Source organism: Oncorhynchus tshawytscha, unplaced genomic scaffold (genome assembly GCF_018296145.1).
Source record: "Oncorhynchus tshawytscha isolate Ot180627B unplaced genomic scaffold, Otsh_v2.0 Un_scaffold_4246_pilon_pilon, whole genome shotgun sequence".
In the NCBI taxonomy this organism is placed as follows: Eukaryota; Metazoa; Chordata; class Actinopteri; order Salmoniformes; family Salmonidae; genus Oncorhynchus; species Oncorhynchus tshawytscha.
Window position 1 is genome coordinate 256,906 of NW_024609831.1, and position 20,260 is coordinate 277,165.

At 42.7% G+C, this 20,260-nt stretch overlaps 1 protein-coding gene across 4 annotated transcripts in view; it reads right to left on the reverse strand.

Moving 5' to 3' along the window:
- Window positions 1-5,405: 5,405 nt before the first annotated feature.
- The window catches only part of gulp1b (GULP PTB domain containing engulfment adaptor 1b), a 31,088-nt gene continuing 16,233 nt past the window's right edge, over window positions 5,406-20,260 (reverse strand). For 3 of the 4 annotated variants that reach the window (XM_042319467.1, XM_042319466.1, XM_042319465.1), the window contains 11 exons: window positions 15,544-15,627; window positions 11,227-11,291; window positions 11,056-11,127; window positions 10,351-10,449; window positions 10,053-10,190; window positions 9,596-9,712; window positions 9,345-9,431; window positions 8,855-9,205; window positions 8,454-8,619; window positions 8,160-8,251; window positions 5,406-5,890 (listed from right to left, as the gene is read on the reverse strand). In XM_042319467.1, coding sequence (XP_042175401.1) covers window positions 5,819-5,890; window positions 8,160-8,251; window positions 8,454-8,619; window positions 8,855-9,205; window positions 9,345-9,431; window positions 9,596-9,712; window positions 10,053-10,190; window positions 10,351-10,449; window positions 11,056-11,127; window positions 11,227-11,291; window positions 15,544-15,571 — 1,287 coding nt within the window. In that variant the 5' untranslated portion in view covers window positions 15,572-15,627 and the 3' untranslated portion in view covers window positions 5,406-5,818. The remainder of the gene's footprint in view (window positions 5,891-8,159; window positions 8,252-8,453; window positions 8,620-8,854; window positions 9,206-9,344; window positions 9,432-9,595; window positions 9,713-10,052; window positions 10,191-10,350; window positions 10,450-11,055; window positions 11,128-11,226; window positions 11,292-15,543; window positions 15,628-20,260) is intronic. The other variant, XM_042319468.1, reaches the window with a different exon arrangement.

A 20,260-nucleotide genomic window follows, 5' to 3' on the forward strand; every position in this document is an offset into this window, starting at 1 on the left:
CATACAACTATTTATGGCCTGTAGGCCTCATTGATCTGAGCTCATACTATTTATGGCCTGTAGGCCTCATTGATCTGAGCTCATACAACTATTTATGGCCTGTAGGCCTCATTGATCTGAGCTCATACAACTATTTATGGCCTGTAGGCCTCATTGATCTGAGCTCATACAACTATTTATGGCCTGTAGGCCTCATTGATCTGAGCTCATACAACTATTTATGGCCTGTAGGCCTCATTGATCTGAGCTCATACAACTATTTATGGCCTGTAGGCCTCATTGATCTGAGCTCATACAACTATTTATGGCCTGTAGGCCTCATTGACCTGAGCTCATACAACTATTTATGGCCTGTAGGCCTCATTGATCTGAGCTCATACAACTATTTATGGCCTGTAGGCCTCATTGATCTGAGCTCATACAACTATTTATGGCCTGTAGGCCTCATTGATCTGAGCTCATACAACTATTTATGGCCTGTAGGCCTCATTGATCTGAGCTCATACAACTATTTATGGCCTGTAGGCCTCATTGATCTGAGCTCATAAAACTATTTATGGCCTGTAGGCCTCATTGATCTGAGCTCATAAAACTATTTATGGCCTGTAGGCCTCATTGATCTGAGCTCATACAACTATTTATGGCCTGTAGGCCTCATTGATCTGAGCTCATACAACTATTTATGGCCTGTAGGCCTCAATGATCTGAGCTCATACAACTCGTTTTTTAGTTAAAAAAAAGCATAATATGGATTATTTTGACTATAACATATACTCAGATGAAACATATTGTGCTATTTATCAGACTACTTTGTGTCAAAGTTTTACAAGGACTCTCTCCTCACCAGTGTCATGATCAAATGTATGATCAAGAGCCTCACATACAGTAGATTGTTTGGTCATTATGCTGCCACAGAGTGAATTGTGAGCATGACCTCAAAGCTTTATATACTGTGAGAAAAGTTACATATATTATTGAAACAATGTTGCGATTGTTTGTGAGTGCCAGGTGTGGTTCCAGTGGGGGAAAGATTCTATTGGGGAAAGGTTCCCGTGGGGGTTGCCATGGAAGCCAAGAAGGGGAGTGAGGTGTGTGTGTGTGCTCAAACACATGCATATGGGGGTCTAGGAGAAGTGTGTCCATCTTATGAATGGGCATATGCCTGAACTCAATTTTATAAACTAATTGTAGTCTCACCCATTGACTTCTAATGACCGGGAATACCACAGGTGTACAAAGTCAAATACCCAACATGTAATGACAATCAAATGTATTTTGTGTGTTCAGATGCCCGGTCATGGAACCTTATGACAATCAGATTAAATGAAGTACATTTTTCAGAGAGAGAACTTGTAAATCGGTCCAATTCAACCAGAAACACAGCAGGAGGGTTAAAGGGAGGTTGTGTGAGTTTGTTTGAACAGTATTGACATTTGGCCAAGAAGATTTTTGGACATTAATGCTTTATTTGTTTAGTCTTTGAACACACACACACACACACTCTCATTACTTCCAGGTAATACCGAATATTGCAAATTCTCTAAGTGTTATGACTGGGTTCTTCCTTGTCAATTGTTTAGATGGCATTGCCTTTTAAATTGCTCTGCCATTATTATTGTATGAGGTATTATTTGGTTGGGTCACACCTGTGCTGTGACGTGTGTTTTATATGGTGTCTTATCCTTTCTCTCCACTGGCTACCTAGCAAACAGGCCTCTTCTCCTGATGTTTGTCTGGTGTGGTACTCTTCCATTCGGCAGGGTTAATACCTGCCTGGCGCCAAACAAATCTTTACCTCGCTAACCAATACAACGTTTATTGACGAACAACAATGAAAGGAAAGGTAAAGTCATTTAAAAAGAGCTTCCTGGTGCAAAATTACACAGAAAAATATTTGTTAAAGTGCAAGGAAGGGCATGAGTCTATAAAATGAGAGGAAGTCAATGAGCTAATGGTCTTCCAATCTTGTCAACCACTAATCACATTTAATGACTGTACAATAATCCAAATCACAAAAGCAATGCACCCCCCCCACAAGAAAAAATTACACATATATTTTATTTATGGGGTAGAAAAATAGTCATCTACTGCAGTGCATTTATCATGACATTGGTCACCATTTAAACCAATACGTACAGTGAGGGAAAAAAGTATTTGATCCCCTGCTGATTTTGTACATTTGCCCACTGACAAAGAAATGACCCGTCTATAATTTTAACGGTAGGTTTTTTTGAACAGTGAGAGACAGAATAACAAAAAATCCAGAAAAACGCATGTCAGATGTTATAAATTGATTTGCATTTTAATGAGGGAAATAAGTATTTGACCCCCCCCTGCAAAACATGACTTAGTACTTGGTGGCCAAACCCTTGTTGGCAATGACAGAGGTCAGACGTTTCTTGTAGTTGGCCACCAGGTTTGCACACATCTCAGGAGGGATTTTGTCCCACTCCTCTTTGCAAAACTCCAAGTCATTAAGGTTTCGAGGCTGACGTTTGGCAACTCAAACCTTCAGCTCCCTCCACAGATTTTCTATGGGATTAAGGTCTGGAGACTGGCTAGGCCACTCCAGGACCTTAATGTGCTTCTTCTTGAGCCACTCCTTTGTTGTCTTCGCCGTGTGTTTTGGGTCATTGTCATGCTGGAATACCCATCCACGACCCATTTTCAATGCCCTAGCTGAGGGAAGGAGGTTCTCACCCAAGATTTGATGGTACATGGCCCCGTCCATCATCCTTTTGATGCGGTGAAGTTGTCCTGTCCCCTTAGCAGAAAAACACCCCCAAAGCATAATGTTTCCACCTCCATGTTTGACGGTGAGGATGGTGTTCTTGGGGTCATAGGCAGCATTCCTCCTCCTCCTCCAACCACGGTGAGTTGAGTTGATGCCAAAGAGCTCCATTTTGGTCTCATCTGACCACAACACTTTCACCCAGTTGTCCTCTGAATCATTCAGATGTTCATTGGCAAACTTCAGATGGGCCTGTATATGTGCTTTCTTGAGCAGGGGGACCTTGCGGGCGCTGCAGGATTTCAGTCCTTCATGACGTAGTGTGTTACCAATTGTTTTCTTGGTGACTATGGTCCCAGCTGCCTTGAGATCATTGACAAGATCCTCCCATGTAGTTCTGGGCCGATTCCTCACCATTCTCATGATCATTGCAACTCCACAAGGAGAGCTCTTGCATGGAGCCCCAGGCCAAGGGAGATTGACAGTTCTTTTGTGTTTCTTCCATTTGCGAATAAATCGCACCAACTGTTGTCACCTTCTCACCAAGCTGCTTGGTGATGGTCTTGTAGCCCATTCCAGCCTTGTGTACTTTACAATCTTGTCATCCTTGGAGAGCTCTTTGGTCTTGGCCACGGTGGAGAGTTTGGAATCTGATTGATTGATTGCTTCTGTGGACAGGTGTCTTTTATACAGGTAACAAACTGAGATTAGGAGCACTCCCTTTAAGAGTGTGCTCCTAATCTCAGCTCGTTGCCTGTATAAAAGACACCTGGGAGCCAGAAATCTTTGATTGAGATGGGGTCAAATACTTATTTCCCTCTTAAAATGCAAATCAATTTATAACATTTTTGACGTGTTTTTCTGGATTTTTTTGTTGTTATTCTGTCTCTCACTGTTCAAATAAACCTACCATTAAAAGTATAGACTGATCATTTCTTTGTCAGTGGGCAAACGTACAAAATCAGCAGGGGATCAAATACTTTTTTCCCTCACTGTAGTCCCAGAAATGTTGATTTTATACAAATACTTCTTTACCAATTAAATTATTTCTACAAAAAGGAAAGCATCATCAAAAAGGTAATCAACTGTCCATGTTAGGGATGCGTTGTGGTCGGCGTCAACTGTCCATGTTTGGGATGTTGTCCATGTTAGGGATGCGTTGTGGTCGGCGTCAACTGTCCATGTTAGGGATGCGTTGTGGTCGGCGTCAACTGTCCATGTTAGGGATGCGTTGTGGTGTCCAACTGTCCATGTTTGGGATGCGTTGTGGTCGGCGTCAACTGTCCATGTTTGGGATGCGTTGTGGTCGGCGTCAACTGTCCATGTTTGGGATGCGTTGTGTCGTTGTGGCGTCAACTGTCCATGTTTGGGATGCGTTGTGGTCGGCGTCAACTGTCCATGTTGGGATGCGTTGTGGTCGGCGTCAACTGTCCATGTTTGGGATGCGTTGTGGTCGGCGTCAACTGTCCATGTTTGGGATGCGTTGTGGTCGGCGTCAACTGTCCATGTTTGGGATGCGTTGTGGTCGGCGTCAACTGTCCATGTTTGGGATGCGTTGTGGTCGGCGTCAACTGTCCATGTTAGGGATGCGTTGTGGTCCACTGTCCATGTTTGGGGATGCGTTGTCCATGTTTGGGATGCGTTGTGGGTCAACTGTCCATGTTAGGGATGCGTTGTGGTCCACTGTCCATGTTGGGATGCGTTGTGGTCGGCGTCAACTGTCCATGTTAGGGATGCGTTGTGGTCGGCGTCAACTGTCCATGTTAGGGATGCGTTGTGGTCGGCGTCAACTGTCCATGTTAGGGATGCGTTGTGGTCGGCGTCAACTGTCCATGTTGGGATGCGTTGTGGTCGGCGTCAACTGTCCATGTTAGGGATGCGTTGTGGTCGGCGTCAACTGTCCATGTTGGTCGGCGTCAACTGTCCATGTTTGGGATGTTGTGGTCGGCGTCAACTGGTTAGGTCAGATGCGTTGTGGTCGGCGTCAACTGTCCATGTTTGGGATGCGTTGTGGTCGGCGTCAACTGTCCATGTTGTGCGTTGTGGTGGGGACTGTCCGTTGTGGTCGGCGTCGACTGTCCATGTTTGGGATGCGTTGTGGTCGGCGTCGACTGTCCATGTTTGGGATGCGTTGTGGTCGGCGTCGACTGTCCATGTTTGGGATGCGTTGTGGTCGGCGTCAACTGTCCATGTTTGGGATGCGTTGTGGTCGGCGTCGACTGTCCAACTGTCCACTGTCCATGTTTGGATGCGTTGTGGTCGGCGTCGACTGTCCATGTTTGGGTTGCGTTGTGGTCGGCGTCAACTGTCCATGTTTGGGTTGCGTTGTGGTCGGCGTCGACTGTCCATGTTAGGGATGCGTTGTGGTCGACTGTCCATGTTAGGGTTGCGTTGTGGTCGGCGTCGACTGTCCATGTTAGGGTTGCGTTGTGGTCGGCGTCGACTGTCCATGCGTTGTGGTCGGCGTCGACTGTCCATGTTTGGGTTGCGTTGTGGTCAGCGTCGACTGTCCATGTTAGGGTTGCGGTGTGGTCAGCGTCAACTGTCCATGTTGTGGTCAGCGTCGACTGTCCATGTTCGGTGTGGTCAGCGTCGACTGTCCATGTTGTGGTCAGCGTCGACTGTCCATGCGTTGTGGTCAGCGTCGACTGTCCATGTTGTGGTCGCTGTCGACTGTCCATGTTGTGGTCAGCGTCGACTGTCCATGTTGTGGTCAGCGTCGACTGTCCATGTTGTGGTCAGCGTCAACTGTCCATGTTGTGGTCAGCTGTCCAACTGTCCATGTTGTGGTCAGCGTCAACTGTCCATGTTGTGGTCAGCGTCAACTGTCCATGTTGTGGTCAGCGTCAACTGTCCATGTTGTGGTCAGCGTCAACTGTCCATGTTGTGGTCAGCGTCAACTGTCCATGTTGTGGTCAGCGTCAACTGTCCATGTTGTGGTCAGCGTCAACTGTCCATGTTGTGGTCAGCGTCAACTGTCCATGTTGTGGTCAGCGTCAACTGTCCATGTTGTGGTCAGCGTCAACTGTCCATGTTAGGGTTGCGGTGTGGTCAGCGTCAACTGTCCATGTTAGGGTTGCGGTGTGGTCAGCAGCGACTGTCCACTGGGTCCAGAGAGAAGATGGTGCCCTCCAGGGTTAGTCCCATATTGAACCCCTCCTTCAGAGAGAGACACACACACACACACAGGTCAGTGATCCAACCAGAGACTACAGAAGTCTAGAGCAGTGTCCAATACAACAATGAGTAATGCTGTAATTACGGGGCAGTATCCTAGACACATTCTCAATTAAGATTCTCAAGAAACCTTGCTTTTTAATTCAGGTCTACACTTAATCTATGTTATGACAAAAGCAAAATGATGGCTAATTGATAGGAAATTAGCAGGACTGGGAGCAAACATGGTATGCTACAATCATAATGTACTTTGACAGTTGGCCTCTATGTACATAATGGATTTTCATGAGAGATAAATAGAGGCAGACATCAGTGAAAATGTGAATGCATGTGTCATGGGGAAAAAAAATGTGATGGGCATTGTGAAGCATAAACATAGGTGAGAGTAAACTAACCGTCCCTGACGCTGCACAGTGAAGAGAGAGAATATGATTATATACTGTAGGTTACAATCTACAGTTAGATTATATATAGTTAGATGAACTGTAGGTTACAATCAACAGTTAGATTATATATAGTTAGATGAACTGTAGGTCATAATCTTGTTAGATTCAGCAAAAAAATAAACTGGGTTTATTTTCAGCAAACGTAACGTGTGTAAATATTTGTATGAACATAACAAGATTCAACAACTGAGACAAACTGAACAAGTTCCACAGACATGTGACTAACAAACATGGAATAATGTGTCCCTGAACAAAGGGGGGGTCAAACTCAAGTCAGTCAGTATCTGGTGGCCACCAGCTGCATTAAGTACTGCAGTGCATCTCCTCCTAATGGACTGCACCAGATTTGCCAGATCTTGCTGTGCGTTGTTACCCCACTCTTCCACCAAGGCACCTGCAAGTTCTCAGACATTTCTGGGGGGGAATGGCCCTCACCCTCCAATCCAACAAGTCCCAGAAGTGCTCAATGGGATTGAGATCCGGGCAGAACACTGACATTCCTGTCTTGCAGGAAATCAGCCATACTGCTCGTTCTGTGTGCGATGGCATTGTCATGCTGGAGGGTCATGTCAGGATGAGCCTGCAGGAAGGGTACCTCCACAGCGTTAAGATTGCCTACAATGACAACAAGCTCAGTCCGATGATGCTGTGACACACCGCCCCAGACCATGACAGACCCTCCAAATCGATCCCGCCTCGGTGGCAAATCCGACCATCACCCCTGGTGAGACAAAACCGCAACTCGTCAGTGAAGAGCACTTTTTGCATGTTCTGTCTGGTCCAGCGATGGTGGGTTTGTGCCCATAGGCGACGTTGTTTCCAGTGATGTCTGGTGACGACCTGCCTTACAACAGGCCTACAAGCCCTCAGTCCAGTCTCTCTCAGCCTATTGAGGACAGTCTGAGCACTGATGGATGGATTGTGCGTTACTGGTATAACTCGGGCAGTTGTTGTTGTTGCCATCCTGTACCTGTCCCGTAGGTGTGATGTTCGGATGTACCGATCCTGTGCAGGTGTTGTTAGATGTGGTCTGCCAATGAGAGGACCATCAGCTGTCCGTCCTGTCTCCCTGTTGCTCTGTCTTAGGCGTCTCACAGTAATGACATTGCAATTTATTGCCCTGGCCACATCTGCAGTCCTCATGCCTCCTTGCAGCATTCCTAAGGCATGTTCACGCAGATGAGCAGAGACCCAGATGAGCAGAGACCCTTTAGTGTCCTAGGTTTTCATAACTGTGACCTTAATTGCCTACCATCTGTAAGCTGTAGTGTCTTAACGACCGTTCTACAGGTCCATGTTCATTAATTGTTTATGGTTCATTGAACAAGCAGGGAAACAGTGTTTAAACCCTTTACAATGAAGATCTGTGAAGTTATTTGGTTTTTAACAAATGATCTTTGAAAGACAAGGTCTTGAATTTATACTTAATATATGTAAAATATTTACTCAGACCATGTAAACAGTATACGGCATTACAATAATGACAAGATGAACATTCAACTCTTATAAAACGGGTCCAGTATAAACTCTGGAAAGGCTGGGTCCCATTCTAAAGGCAGAATCCATGTCGATTGGAACGCAGCCAAAGCATACAGTATTTTACCTTTGATAAACAGCTAATCAGCATAATGGTAGAGCTTTGCTATATTTGTTTAGAGGCAATGCTATTACTTACACCAATGACTGAGCACATAATGCCTGTGTACTTTGACATTATAGGTAATATGCCAATTATTAACATAAATATGAGCATGACATGTACTCGCTCTAGAAGCACTGCTGTTCCTACAGATGAATGTACACACCTGCATTTCATCCAGTTTAGATTGGACGTCAGGAGGAAAGGACGTGTTGCAGAGGAACGGGTCAAAAGGCTCCGCCCCCAAAATATCTGTTCCTGTTGGAGAGGAGAGATGGAAGGATGAGGGAACGAGGGAAAATACACAGCAGAGAGAGGGAAAACAGGAGTTGAATCAGCATACTGTATGTGTGAAATTGTTCATTGAACAACTTGTTCATTGAATACTAATACAACAGTTTATCAATTAATTTCATTACGACATAATGTAAAAAGGAGCATAGTGCGGCAGAGTAGTCACCTCTCTCTCTCAGGAAAACATGTGGAGGAGGTGGAGGAGGGGAAAAGGAGGGAGGAGGAGGAGAGGACCCATTGATGGCAGGTTTCCTTGCCATAGGAGACCCTGAGGAGAATGGAACCATGTCGAAAACGTCCGTCGGGGGACGCCTGGATATGGTGCTCCATGCCTGAGGGGGGGGGGAACAACCAAATACAAAGCTGTTGAATGGCAGCTGGATGTCATACTAAGGCTAAAGTCATAAAACTACACACACACACACAATACTGTCTAAAATAAGGGTGTTTCTGTGATGGTATATAACCCCTGTATATGAGGTGAACCATAGAACCCCTTTGCTTCTCTATAGCGCAATTTCTTCTAGCAGTGTAGTAAGGAAAAGCGAGAGAGAAGTAGCTATTTACTCGCGGTCGAGGTAAGCAACCTCCATAATGCTGCGGTAGCCTGGGCTGGGTAGGTTTACTGGGTGGAGGTAAGCAACCTCCATAATGCTGCGGTAGCCTGGGCTGGGTAGGTTTACTGGGTGGAAGTAAGCAACCTCCATAATGCTGCGGTAGCCTGGGCTGGGTAGGTTTACTGGGTGGCGGTGTTAGTAGACCAGCGGAGATACTGGAGTCTGGAGAGCTGGCTGGGGTTAGAGCCACAGAGGACATCTCTAGAAAGGAAAGGGCGTTCAGGCTGACACTGTCACCCCAGAACATAGATGTGGGACTCGGCAGCATGTGGGCCTCGTTAGAAGAGTTCAAGTGTAGAAGCTGAGGAGAAATCAGCCAGAGAAAGAAGAAACGGGTAGCGATTTGTTATCACTGATGTCAGGAAGGTAAGGTATTGTTACGGCAGACGTTTCTAGAGATTAGTGTGAGACAGAAACTGTTAGATTAGTAGCTAATTTACCGGTGAGCCTTGACAATCTGCCATGTGATCCTCTAGATCTTGAAGTCGTTCTTTCAACTTGGAATTTTCAGTTTCCAGTTCCAGAATCTAAAGTCAACAAACACAAGATCATAATCTAAGAGGTCCCATTTTGTTAGGCCTTTTTCATGCTCTAGTTATGTTTGGATGTGGCACTACATTCCCCGTGATTAAATAGTGCACCAGAGAGTTATAATCAACATTAGTCCACTGTAGAAAGAACGCAGACTTACTCTTTTCTGCAGACTGCCGATCTGTTTCCTCATCTCCACGTCTTTCCCGCCAGACTCCAGAAACTTCCTGTACGCCAGGTCAAATGCTCGACCAATGCTGACGGTGATCTCCTCTGCCTGCAATCCAGTGCATCATGGGTATCCTCAAACATCTAGTGAAAGTACCCTTTGATGTGTTGCACATATATGATGTAGTACACGATTTTCAGGGGCCTATTTTGCTCGACTGCTATTTTCAGAACTACTAGCTTAAAAAGAAACCCCCTAACACCTCTTTAAACCTGAAACAACTAGCTAGGATGAATTCAATAATGCTACCATTCCACCGTGACCTCATACTATGGACTAACTTCTGATAAATTGACATCTAAGATTCATAGAAGGTTATTATAACCTCTAAAGAATCCATATAAAAACTCATGAAAAACAAACACTAAATTATACTTTTTTTCCTTACACATTTTTCACTGTCGAACACATAACAGATGTGTTTTTTGGTCTCTGGCTCTGTGCAGATGAAGGTGAATATCCTCTTGTCGGTTTTGTCGTCCGCGCAGAAGGATATCCTATGAAGCTGACAGTTGTGCTGTACATCCTATAATGAATGAAGATAAATGAGCTTCATCTAATTCTACTCATAAACAAAATATTAAGACAGAGACCGCTTTAGTAAGGGCTGACTGCTTGGTGAGTTTATTCTTCACAAAAGACCCAATGAATCGGGCCTATTATGAGGCCCCTCACAGTGGACTTACTCTGGTCTTGGGGTCTAATAATTTCACTCCGTAGATGGACACCTGCAGCTCCACCTTCGGTGTTTTGTGTCCCTCTGATTTCTTGATATGCCTTTGGAACTGCAGGATTGAAACGTCAAATCAAAATCACATTTTATTGGTCACATACACGTGTTTAGCAGATGTTATTGCGGGTGTAGTGCTATAGTGCTTCTAGTTCCGACAGTGCAGTAATATCTAACAATTTCACAACCTGTACCCAATACACACAAATCTAAGTAAAGGAATGGAATTAAGAATATGTAAATATATGGTCGAGCAATGTCAGAGCGGCATCGGCTAAGATACAGTAGAATAGTATAGAATGCCGTACATACATATAGGATGAGTAATGCAAGATATGTAAACATTATTAAATTAAAAAGTGACATTATTAAAGTGACTAGTGTTCCATTTATTAAAGTGGCCAATGATTTCAAGTCTGGATGTAGGCAGCAGCCTCTGTGCTAGTGATGGCTATTTAACAGTCTGATGGCCTTGAGATACAGTAGAAGCTGTTTTTTAATGTCTCGGTGCTCGCTTTGATGCGCCTGTACTGACCTCGCCTTCTAGATGATAGCGAGGTGAACAGGTAGTGGCTTGGATGGTACGTTATGACATTGACAAATCTAAGGTCCTATAAGATCAAAATTGTTTGAGTACTGGGGGAAATTCTTAAGAGCATACCTTCAGCTTTCTCACTGCTATCCTTATGACATCTGTGCCTTTTGGTTGGTCAACCTCTGTTACGCCAAGGAACTGCAACACGATAAAACGGCACATCATTTTCTGTCCAGTAGATGGTGCTATTCACCTCTGAGCTCAACGCCTGGCGGAAATTTAATTAGAAGATCCTACCTTGACTTTGTACACTATGTGATTCTTGGCCAAAGCCTCTGGGGCTGTCATCCCTCCAGATTTATCTGAAACAAACAAATGAAGGTTAAAACCGTACATACATGTATTGAAATTTGATACAGAAAAAAAGTTACATATTTAAGATTTAAAACATATCTACAATTCTTTGCCATCCAAGCCTTAAACAGATACAGGATTAGAACTGAACCGGGTTCATCTCCCCCAGAAAGTGTCTGCAGTATCTTTAAGCTAAATAATGAGATAGAAAGTGATGGCACAACAAACAAATAATATTTTTAAAAAGGTAACAGACAAACCAATGATGCATTTGCTGTGATCGTGTTCATCTTCATTAATGCAACAACAAGAAGAGGAACTAGTGTCTTGTATCAGGAGTTATCTACATGCCATCAACAATGAGGCCTGTGTCTATGTTAACCTTCACATAACAGGTGAGCATAACCACAGCCATTTTTAGCATTGGCATTAGACCAGTGGCCCCGCTGAGTTGAGTTCCAACATCAAAGGCTACTGCTCCCCATGTGCTCAAGCCTTCCTTCCACATTCCATACAGAACCATGGATATTACAGAAAGGTCACAGAGAGAGAGAGAATACAGATTTTACCTCCATACAGAGGGATACATCAGGTAGTATTAGTGTAACCTCCATATAGAGGGATACATCAGGTAGTATTAGTGTAACCTCGATACAGAGGTCAGGTAGTATTAGTGTAACCTCCATATAGAGGGATACATCAGGTAGTATTAGTGTAACCTCCATATAGAGGGATACATCAGGTAGTATTAGTGTAACCTCGATACAGAGGTCAGGTAGTATTAGTGTAACCTCCATATAGTGGGATACATCAGGTAGTATTAGTGTAACCTCCATATAGAGGGATACATCAGGTAGTATTAGTGTAACCTCGATACAGAGGTCAGGTAGTATTAGTGTAACCTCCATATAGAGGGATACATCAGGTAGTATTAGTGTAACCTCGATACAGAGGTCAGGTAGTATTAGTGTAACCTCCATATAGAGGGATACATCAGGTAGTATTAGTGTAACCTCGATACAGAGGTCAGGTAGTATTAGTGTAACCTCCATATAGAGGGATACATCAGGTAGTATTAGTGTAACCTCGATACAGAGGTCAGGTAGTATTAGTGTAACCTCCATATAGAGGGATACATCAGGTAGTATTAGTGTAACCTCCATATAGAGGGATACATCAGGTAGTATTGGTGTAACCTCCATATAGAGGGATACATCAGGTAGTATTAGTGTAACCTCCATATAGAGGGATACATCAGGTAGTATTAGTGTAACCTCCATACAGAGGATACATCAGGTAGTAGTGTAGAGGGATACATCAGGTAGTAGTGTAACCTCCATATAGAGGGATACATCAGTGTAACCTCCATACAGAGGATACATCAGGTAGTATTGGTGTAACCTCCATATAGAGGGATACATCAGGTAGTATTAGTGTAACCTCCATATAGTGGGATACATCAGGTAGTATTGGTGTAACCTCCATATAGGACATCAGGTAGTATTAGTGTAACCTCCATATAGAGGGATACATCAGGTAGTATTGGTGTAACCTCCATATAGGACATCAGGTAGTATTAGTGTAACCTCCATATAGAGGGATACATCAGGTAGTATTGGTGTAACCTCCATATAGGACATCAGGTAGTATTAGTGTAACCTCCATATAGAGGGATACATCAGGTAGTAACCTATTAGGAGATCAGGGTGTAACCTCCATCAGGTAGTATTAGTGTAACCTCCATCAGGTAGTATTGGATACATCAGGTAGTATTAGTGTAACCTCCATATAGAGATCAGGATACATCAGGTAGTATTAGTGTAACCTCCATATAGAGGGATACATCAGGTAGTATTAGTGTAACCTCGATACAGAGGTCAGGTAGTATTAGTGTAACCTCCATATAGAGGGATACATCAGGTAGTATTAGTGTAACCTCCATATAGTGGGATACATCAGGTAGTATTAGTGTAACCTCCATATAGAGGGATACATCAGGTAGTATTGGTGTAACCTCCATATAGAGGGATACATCAGGTAGTATTGGTGTAACCTCCATATAGGACATCAGGTAGTATTGGTGTAACCTCCATATAGGAGATCAGGTAGTATTGGTGTAACCTCCATATAGGAGGTCAGGTAGTATTAGGGTAACCTCCATATAGAGGTCAGGTAGTATTAGTGTAACCTCCATATAGAGGTCAGGTAGTATTAGTGTAACCTCCATATAGAGGTCAGGTAGTATTAGTGTAACCTCCATATAGAGGTCAGGTAGTATTAGTGTAACCTCCATATAGTGACAACTCAATATTAGGAAGGTGTTCTTAATGTTTTGTACTCAATATAAATGAACACATCAGGTAGTATTAGTGTAAGAGAAACACATTCAGTCAGTTGGATATGTCCTCGTTCTGCCTACTGTAGACACATTGGCACTGATTGTACTGTAAGTTGATCTGTAATATTCATGTAAATTAATATAACAGGGACACAAGAGAGTGAGGTTTGTGGTTCAGATATAAAGAAAATGCATTGGGTTTTTTCTGGTAGGAAAGCACACAGTCATTTTATTCCAACTCTTTCTCACTTTGACGGTGATAATATACACTAACTGCAAGGTATGGATTGAACTGCCACACCTAATGAATAGTTCTCATGAAAATACTATATATATTTTTCATTCACCTTGATTAATCACATTCAGTGCCAATGTGTCTCTACAGTTTACGACCAACAGGAAAGACTATAAAGACGCAGTCTCAAATGCGACCGTATGGCCCTATACAGTGCACTCTCTCTGACCAGGGCCCATAGGGGCCATTTGGAGACCCTCTCTGCATCAGATGGTCTCCATGTAAATATGTCTCTGAGATAGGAGACATCACAAATGACAAAATTAACAAAATAAAAATAAATAAAAGTGTGTACATGAAATGGGACTGTGGGAGAGTAACAATGTGTCCCCTAACTAATCCTGGAAATACTGTCATCACAACAAGTGTGAGTACTAGATGGATGGACGGGTAGAGGCTGCTTTAAGATCCAGTACACACACACACACACACACACAGATGTTTAGAAGTAGTGGCAGGAAAGTGAGTGGACATTTGTAGAGTGGGGCTGACAACAGAATAGAATGTGCCTCACAGCATTCTAATGAAATATTCAGACCACCAAACACAGCTACTGCTGTGACTGCTAAGTGAGAAACTCTGGTCAGACGTTGGTGGTGAGGTAAAGGCGGTGGAGCATCGGAGGCCAGAGGCGGCGTATATGCACGCATATTAAGAAAGGAGGAAAGTCACTTGTCTAGTAAAACATCAGTTCAGAGATACCTGTATCAGCCCACTGACAGATGTAACCAGCCATGTCTAGAGCTTTTTCAGCTTAGAGAGCGAGAACGAGAGATTGTGTCTAGACTTGACAGTTCACGCAGATTTTGTATTCTGGTAATGGAGTTCTGATTATGGAATTCCAAACACGTCATGCGTCTGTCCACATTTAAAATGTGTCCACATTGTGTCCATTCCCGCACAATATTCAAAATCAAGTATGCATTCTACAAACGGTGGAATAGGCAAATATGATAACGCCACAACAGCTGATGGCAGTAGCTAACTACTGTAGCAAGCCAGCAAGCTAAAGGGACTGCAAACGAGTCAGCATGACTCTAGCCAAATATTTTTTCTAAATATCAGCTAGATGGATACCATGAGGCCAGCAAACAGGTTCCCTACATGCTAGGAACATATTTCTGCCAACGTTCTAATGAAACGGTGCCTCTCAGTCCCAAAACACAAGTTTTCTGGAGACTTGTGGGAGGAGTGCTGATGACGTCGCCCACGCCATGCGTTTCGGTAGCCTGATTGCATCCAGACTGAGGAAAAATCTGCACACAATGCATCCCTGACCACCTCCTGAAGTGGTCAGACAGATCTCAACACAATCTGACGACAAAGCCACTTTTGGTTCAGTTGTCAACGAACATGAAATCAAACCCCAAAAAATCTGATTATATTTAGGTTAAAAAAATACAAAAAATCCCTTACATTGATTTATTTTTATCCAGTTTTCCACTTCGATTCAACGTCATCACATTAAATTTGATTAAAAATGACATGGAAACAATGTCGATTCAACCAGGTCTTGCTGAGTGGGTAAGTACTTGAGGTCAACATGCTTTCAAAAAAACTGTACTGTTTGAGTATAAGAAACATGGTGTTATTTCAAATGCACTCAATGAATACAGTGAGCTGTTACCTTTTCTCCTGTTGAAAGCTCGGTTCATACTGCGATAACTTCTATGGTGGTACTGAGACCTGGGCTCTGCAGTGGATCAGGAGCCTGGAGGGAGAAAAACACCACCAAGTCAAGGTCAAGGACATTGAGGGGCTGTGGGTTAAGGAGAGATCAGCGTCCCAAATGGCACCCTATTCAGTGCACTACTGTTGACCAGAGCCCCGTTCCGCTACTCCCCCACAGGGAGTAGGAGGCAGTTCACTCTGTGCACGCTATTCATCCAAAAGTGAAAATGCTGCCCCCTATCCCAAAAAGGTTATTAAGGCACGTGGTCAAAAGCAGGTCAAAACCACGTCGGGAACAGGGAGCTATTCGAGACACACTCAGAGAGAGACATCCATCGGTATTGGCTTGTCTTGGCTAACTGGTGCAGTGAGAGATCAATGTGAAGCTAAATGACTGGAGACCGGAGCTAGATTGACATTTGGTCTGGTGTTGGGATGTAAAGGAAATATGGGTTGGAGACCGAGGACAGGACTATTGTGACCTTCATTCACATGGATGCACCTAGTGGTAAACCCCCCCCCCCACACAATACATTTCTTTCAATATATTTCTGCTTCTACCAAAAACAATGTTCAGCCTTTAGAATGTATACCTCTATACGATTATCCCTGATCCAATCATTCAAGCCATGCTAAGCTTTAGCCAGCGCTCGACTTAAACAGTCATGCCTTTAACCCAGTCATCCCACAGAAAAGCAACAATATCCCTTTGTTAACACAATTGCAAAAATAAACATGTTGCCTTGAGTAACACTAGTGAACAGTCTGCTTGTGAATGTAGCATATTCCACATCGCCAGACCAGTTCATTTCAGCTCAAACGATTAGGTCAGAGGTTTATCATTTTTCATGATTTCACTTCCCTGTATGACAAGTGCATGAGATGTAAACTAGTGAGGCTTGGTGGTGACTCAGCTGAACGGTCTCTCACACCATGGACGTTACCATGGACGTTACCATGGACGTTCCCAAAGGTATAACCAAGGCCACTATCATGTTCAGTAGAACTTGTGGAAAATCCCTATATCAGCCATAAACTCTTGTGTAACTGGAATGTCTTCCTATATTTCTCACCAACTACAGCTTCTTAGCCTGACGGAGCGAAAAGGCTGACATGCTGCAAGTAGCTTGAGTTCTCAACGTACTGCCACGTTCCTCACCTTTTTACTAAGATCATAGGACGGAGACTTCTGACAGCTGTGGATGTAGGTACAGATGTAGGCTCTTTATTTGAGCCAATTTGCTACAGCTGGAAAATAATGCTGCAGCAACATGAAATGTCAATTAGAATTAATGCACAATTTTCTAGGGGTTGATACATTTTGTGTAAGGGAAAAATCATGTCTGAAATGTCCAAGTGGAAATTACAAACTCCAGTAGCCTTTTTTAACCTCAAATACACTACAAGTTGAAAATATCCTACAATGCAGGAAAGTTGTCCTGCAACAGGGTGATCAAATTAACAGCCTACATCTGTATGCAGTGGAGACTTTCATAGTTGATATGGTTCCTCCTCCATCTTCTTAGACACAGAGAAAAGTCTTTCCTCCCTGAAACTGTCACCAACCTCTCTGAAATGACCTCATTCTTTTATTTAAATTACACATTTTAAAAAATGTCATGGCACAGATAGACCGGTTTAACTACGTCTAATATATGTGTTATATTAGCTTTGTATAAGCAGCTTTGTTTTGGTCTTGTTGGGACATAATCTAACAGGGTCTGAGATGAATAATTCATTAAGGGCAACACAGTCGGACTCAAAATGTACTTAAGCTCCACAGGCTAGAATCAATGCATGGTCTAACGACAGACACAAAGGAGCCAAAATATTGATTTTCAAAAAGAATGTCATAGGGTCAAGGGTCAGTTGTCATTTCATTCAATGGGTGACATCATCATCACATTTCATTGTTCTTGGTGAGACTACACCTCATGTAAAAAATGAATACACTGGCTGTAGCCAAGACATGTCATATTATAGATATTCTTGTCATGAAAAACATGTACAGAAGTTTCAAAAATACACTTATTGCAGATTGAGGGTATTGGGAAGAAATTAATGAACCATCATTACACGCATACAAAGAGGCAACCTCAGAAATCATTGTCATCAATTCAATAACAGGTCAGTCATACACTGACAATCCAACACCATATAAACCCATAAAAGATCCATTAAAATTGACTTCCATCATGCACTTCCATTGACAAGTGTCTCAAAGTAGTATTATCCATCCTCTCAAAGCCTTAGAGAGTGAACAACTTTCAATTTACATGCTTTAAATGTGGCACATGGACTATAACGGAAGTGTAATTAGATTTCCATGGATGCATGGTAACACCAGATACATCTAAATTGAAAATACTAGACAGAAAGCCATTTTAAAGTTACGAGAAAGAGGAAAAAAAGAAGTGACTTCCTTCCTTCAGGAACCTTATTAACCTCTTATTAAATGGTCTTCCTTCCTTCAGGAACCTTATTAAATGGTCTTCCTTCCTTCAGGAACCTTATTAACCTCTTATTAAATGGTCTTCCTTCCTTCAGGAACCTTATTAAATGGTCTCCCTTCCTTCAGGAACCTTATTAACCTCTTATTAAATGGTCTTCCTTCCTTCAGGAACCTTATTAAATGGTCTCCCTTCCTTCAGGAACCTTATTAACCTCTTATTAAATGGTCTTCCTTCCTTCAGGAACCTTAAATGGTCTTCCTTCCTTCAGGAACCTTATTAAATGGTATTCCTTCCTTCAGGAACCTTATTAAATGGTCTTCCTTCCTTCAGGAACCTTATTAACCTCTTATTAAATGGTCTTTCTTCCTTCAGGAACCTTATTAAATGCTCTTCCTTCCTTCAGGAACCTTATTAAATGGTCTTCCTTCCTTCAGGAACCTTATTAACCTCTTATTAAATGGTCTTCCTTCCTTCAGGAACCTTATTAAATGGTCTTCCTTCCTTCAGGAACCTTATTAAATGGTCTTCCTTCCTTCAGGAACCTTATTAACCTCTTATTAAATGGTCTTCCTTCCTTCAGGAACCTTATTAAATGGTCTTCCTTCCTTCAGGAACCTTATTAACCTCTTATTAAATGGTCTTTCTTCCTTCAGGAACCTTATTAAATGGTCTTCCTTCCTTCAGGAACCTTATTAACCTCTTATTAAATGGTCTTCCTTCCTTCAGGAACCTTATTAAATGGTCTTCCTTCCTTCAGGAACCTTATTAAATGGTCTTCCTTCCTTCAGGAACCTTATTAAATGGTCTTCCTTCCTTCAGGAACCTTATTAAATGGTCTTCCTTCCTTCAGGAACCTTATTAACCTCTTATTAAATGGTCTCTTCCTTCCTTCAGGAACCTTATTAAATGCTCTTCCTTCCTTCAGGAATGGTCTTCCTTCCTTATTAACCTTATTAAATGGTCTTCCTTCCTTCAGGAACCTTATTAAATGGTCTTCCTTCCTTCAGGAACCTTATTAAATGGTCTTCCTTCCTTCAGGAACCTTATTAAATGGTCTTCCTTCCTTCAGGAACCTTATTAAATGGTCTTCTTCCTTCAGGAACCCTTCCTTCAGGAACCTTATTAAATGGTCTTCCTTCCTTCAGGAACCTTATTAAATGGTCTTCCTTCCTTCAGGAACCTTATTAAATGGTCTTCCTTCCTTCAGGAACCTTAAATGGTCTTCCTTCCTTCAGGAACCTTATTAAATGGTCTTCCTTCCTTCAGGAACCTTATTAACCTCTTATTAAATGGTCTTTCTTCCTTCAGGAACCTTATTAAATGCTCTTCCTTCCTTCAGGAACCTTATTAACCTCTTATTAAATGGTCTTCCTTCCTTCAGGAACCTTAAATGGTCTTCCTTCCTTCAGGAACCTTATTAAATGGTCTTCCTTCCTTCAGGAACCTTATTAAATGGTCTTCCTTCCTTCAGGAACCTTATTAACCTCTTATTAAATGGTCTTCCTTCCTTCAGGAACCTTATTAACCTCTTATTAAATGGTCTTCCATTATAGGGATCCATGGATCAAATCTCCACGCTGAACAGGTCATTTACATTTGGGGGAACGTGTTTTGGTGGGAGCTGAGTTTAGTCTGTCCTCACTCAGAATAAAACAGGGCCAGGGTGATTGAGGCCGTCACTGCTTATGGCTGTCACGTAGCAACCATTACAGTTAAAAAGAATTGGCCGTACACGGCACCGATGACTGCAAGAAATGTCAAAAGACAATCCTACAAACCCAGGAAGTGTAAAACGTGCTATGACATGCATAGTTAGAAAACCCATTGACGGAATCAATTGACATAATTGAAGAGAATTCAAAGACATCGGTTGGTTTTCTCAAATACTTTTCACCCAATTGTTAGTCAACAAGAAAATGTTCTCACATATGCAAGTATCCTAAATTCCACTGGGGTCAAATGTATATTTAGTCTCCCATTGACATCAATGCCTGACTAAGTGAAAATTCAGCTTAGACAGAAGTTAGGATTTAGCCTCTACTGTCTACTCAAATGATGATCCAGACACTTCTTGGAAACGAATGTGTGACCTAGGATGACAACAACAGTGTGTGTCCATCAGGGACCCATTCCGACTAATGAAGGCTATTAGATTCATAGCTACTCCCAGAGAGGTACTCAGAACCCCCTTAAAGGGGCAATCTGCAGTTGGAACAATTG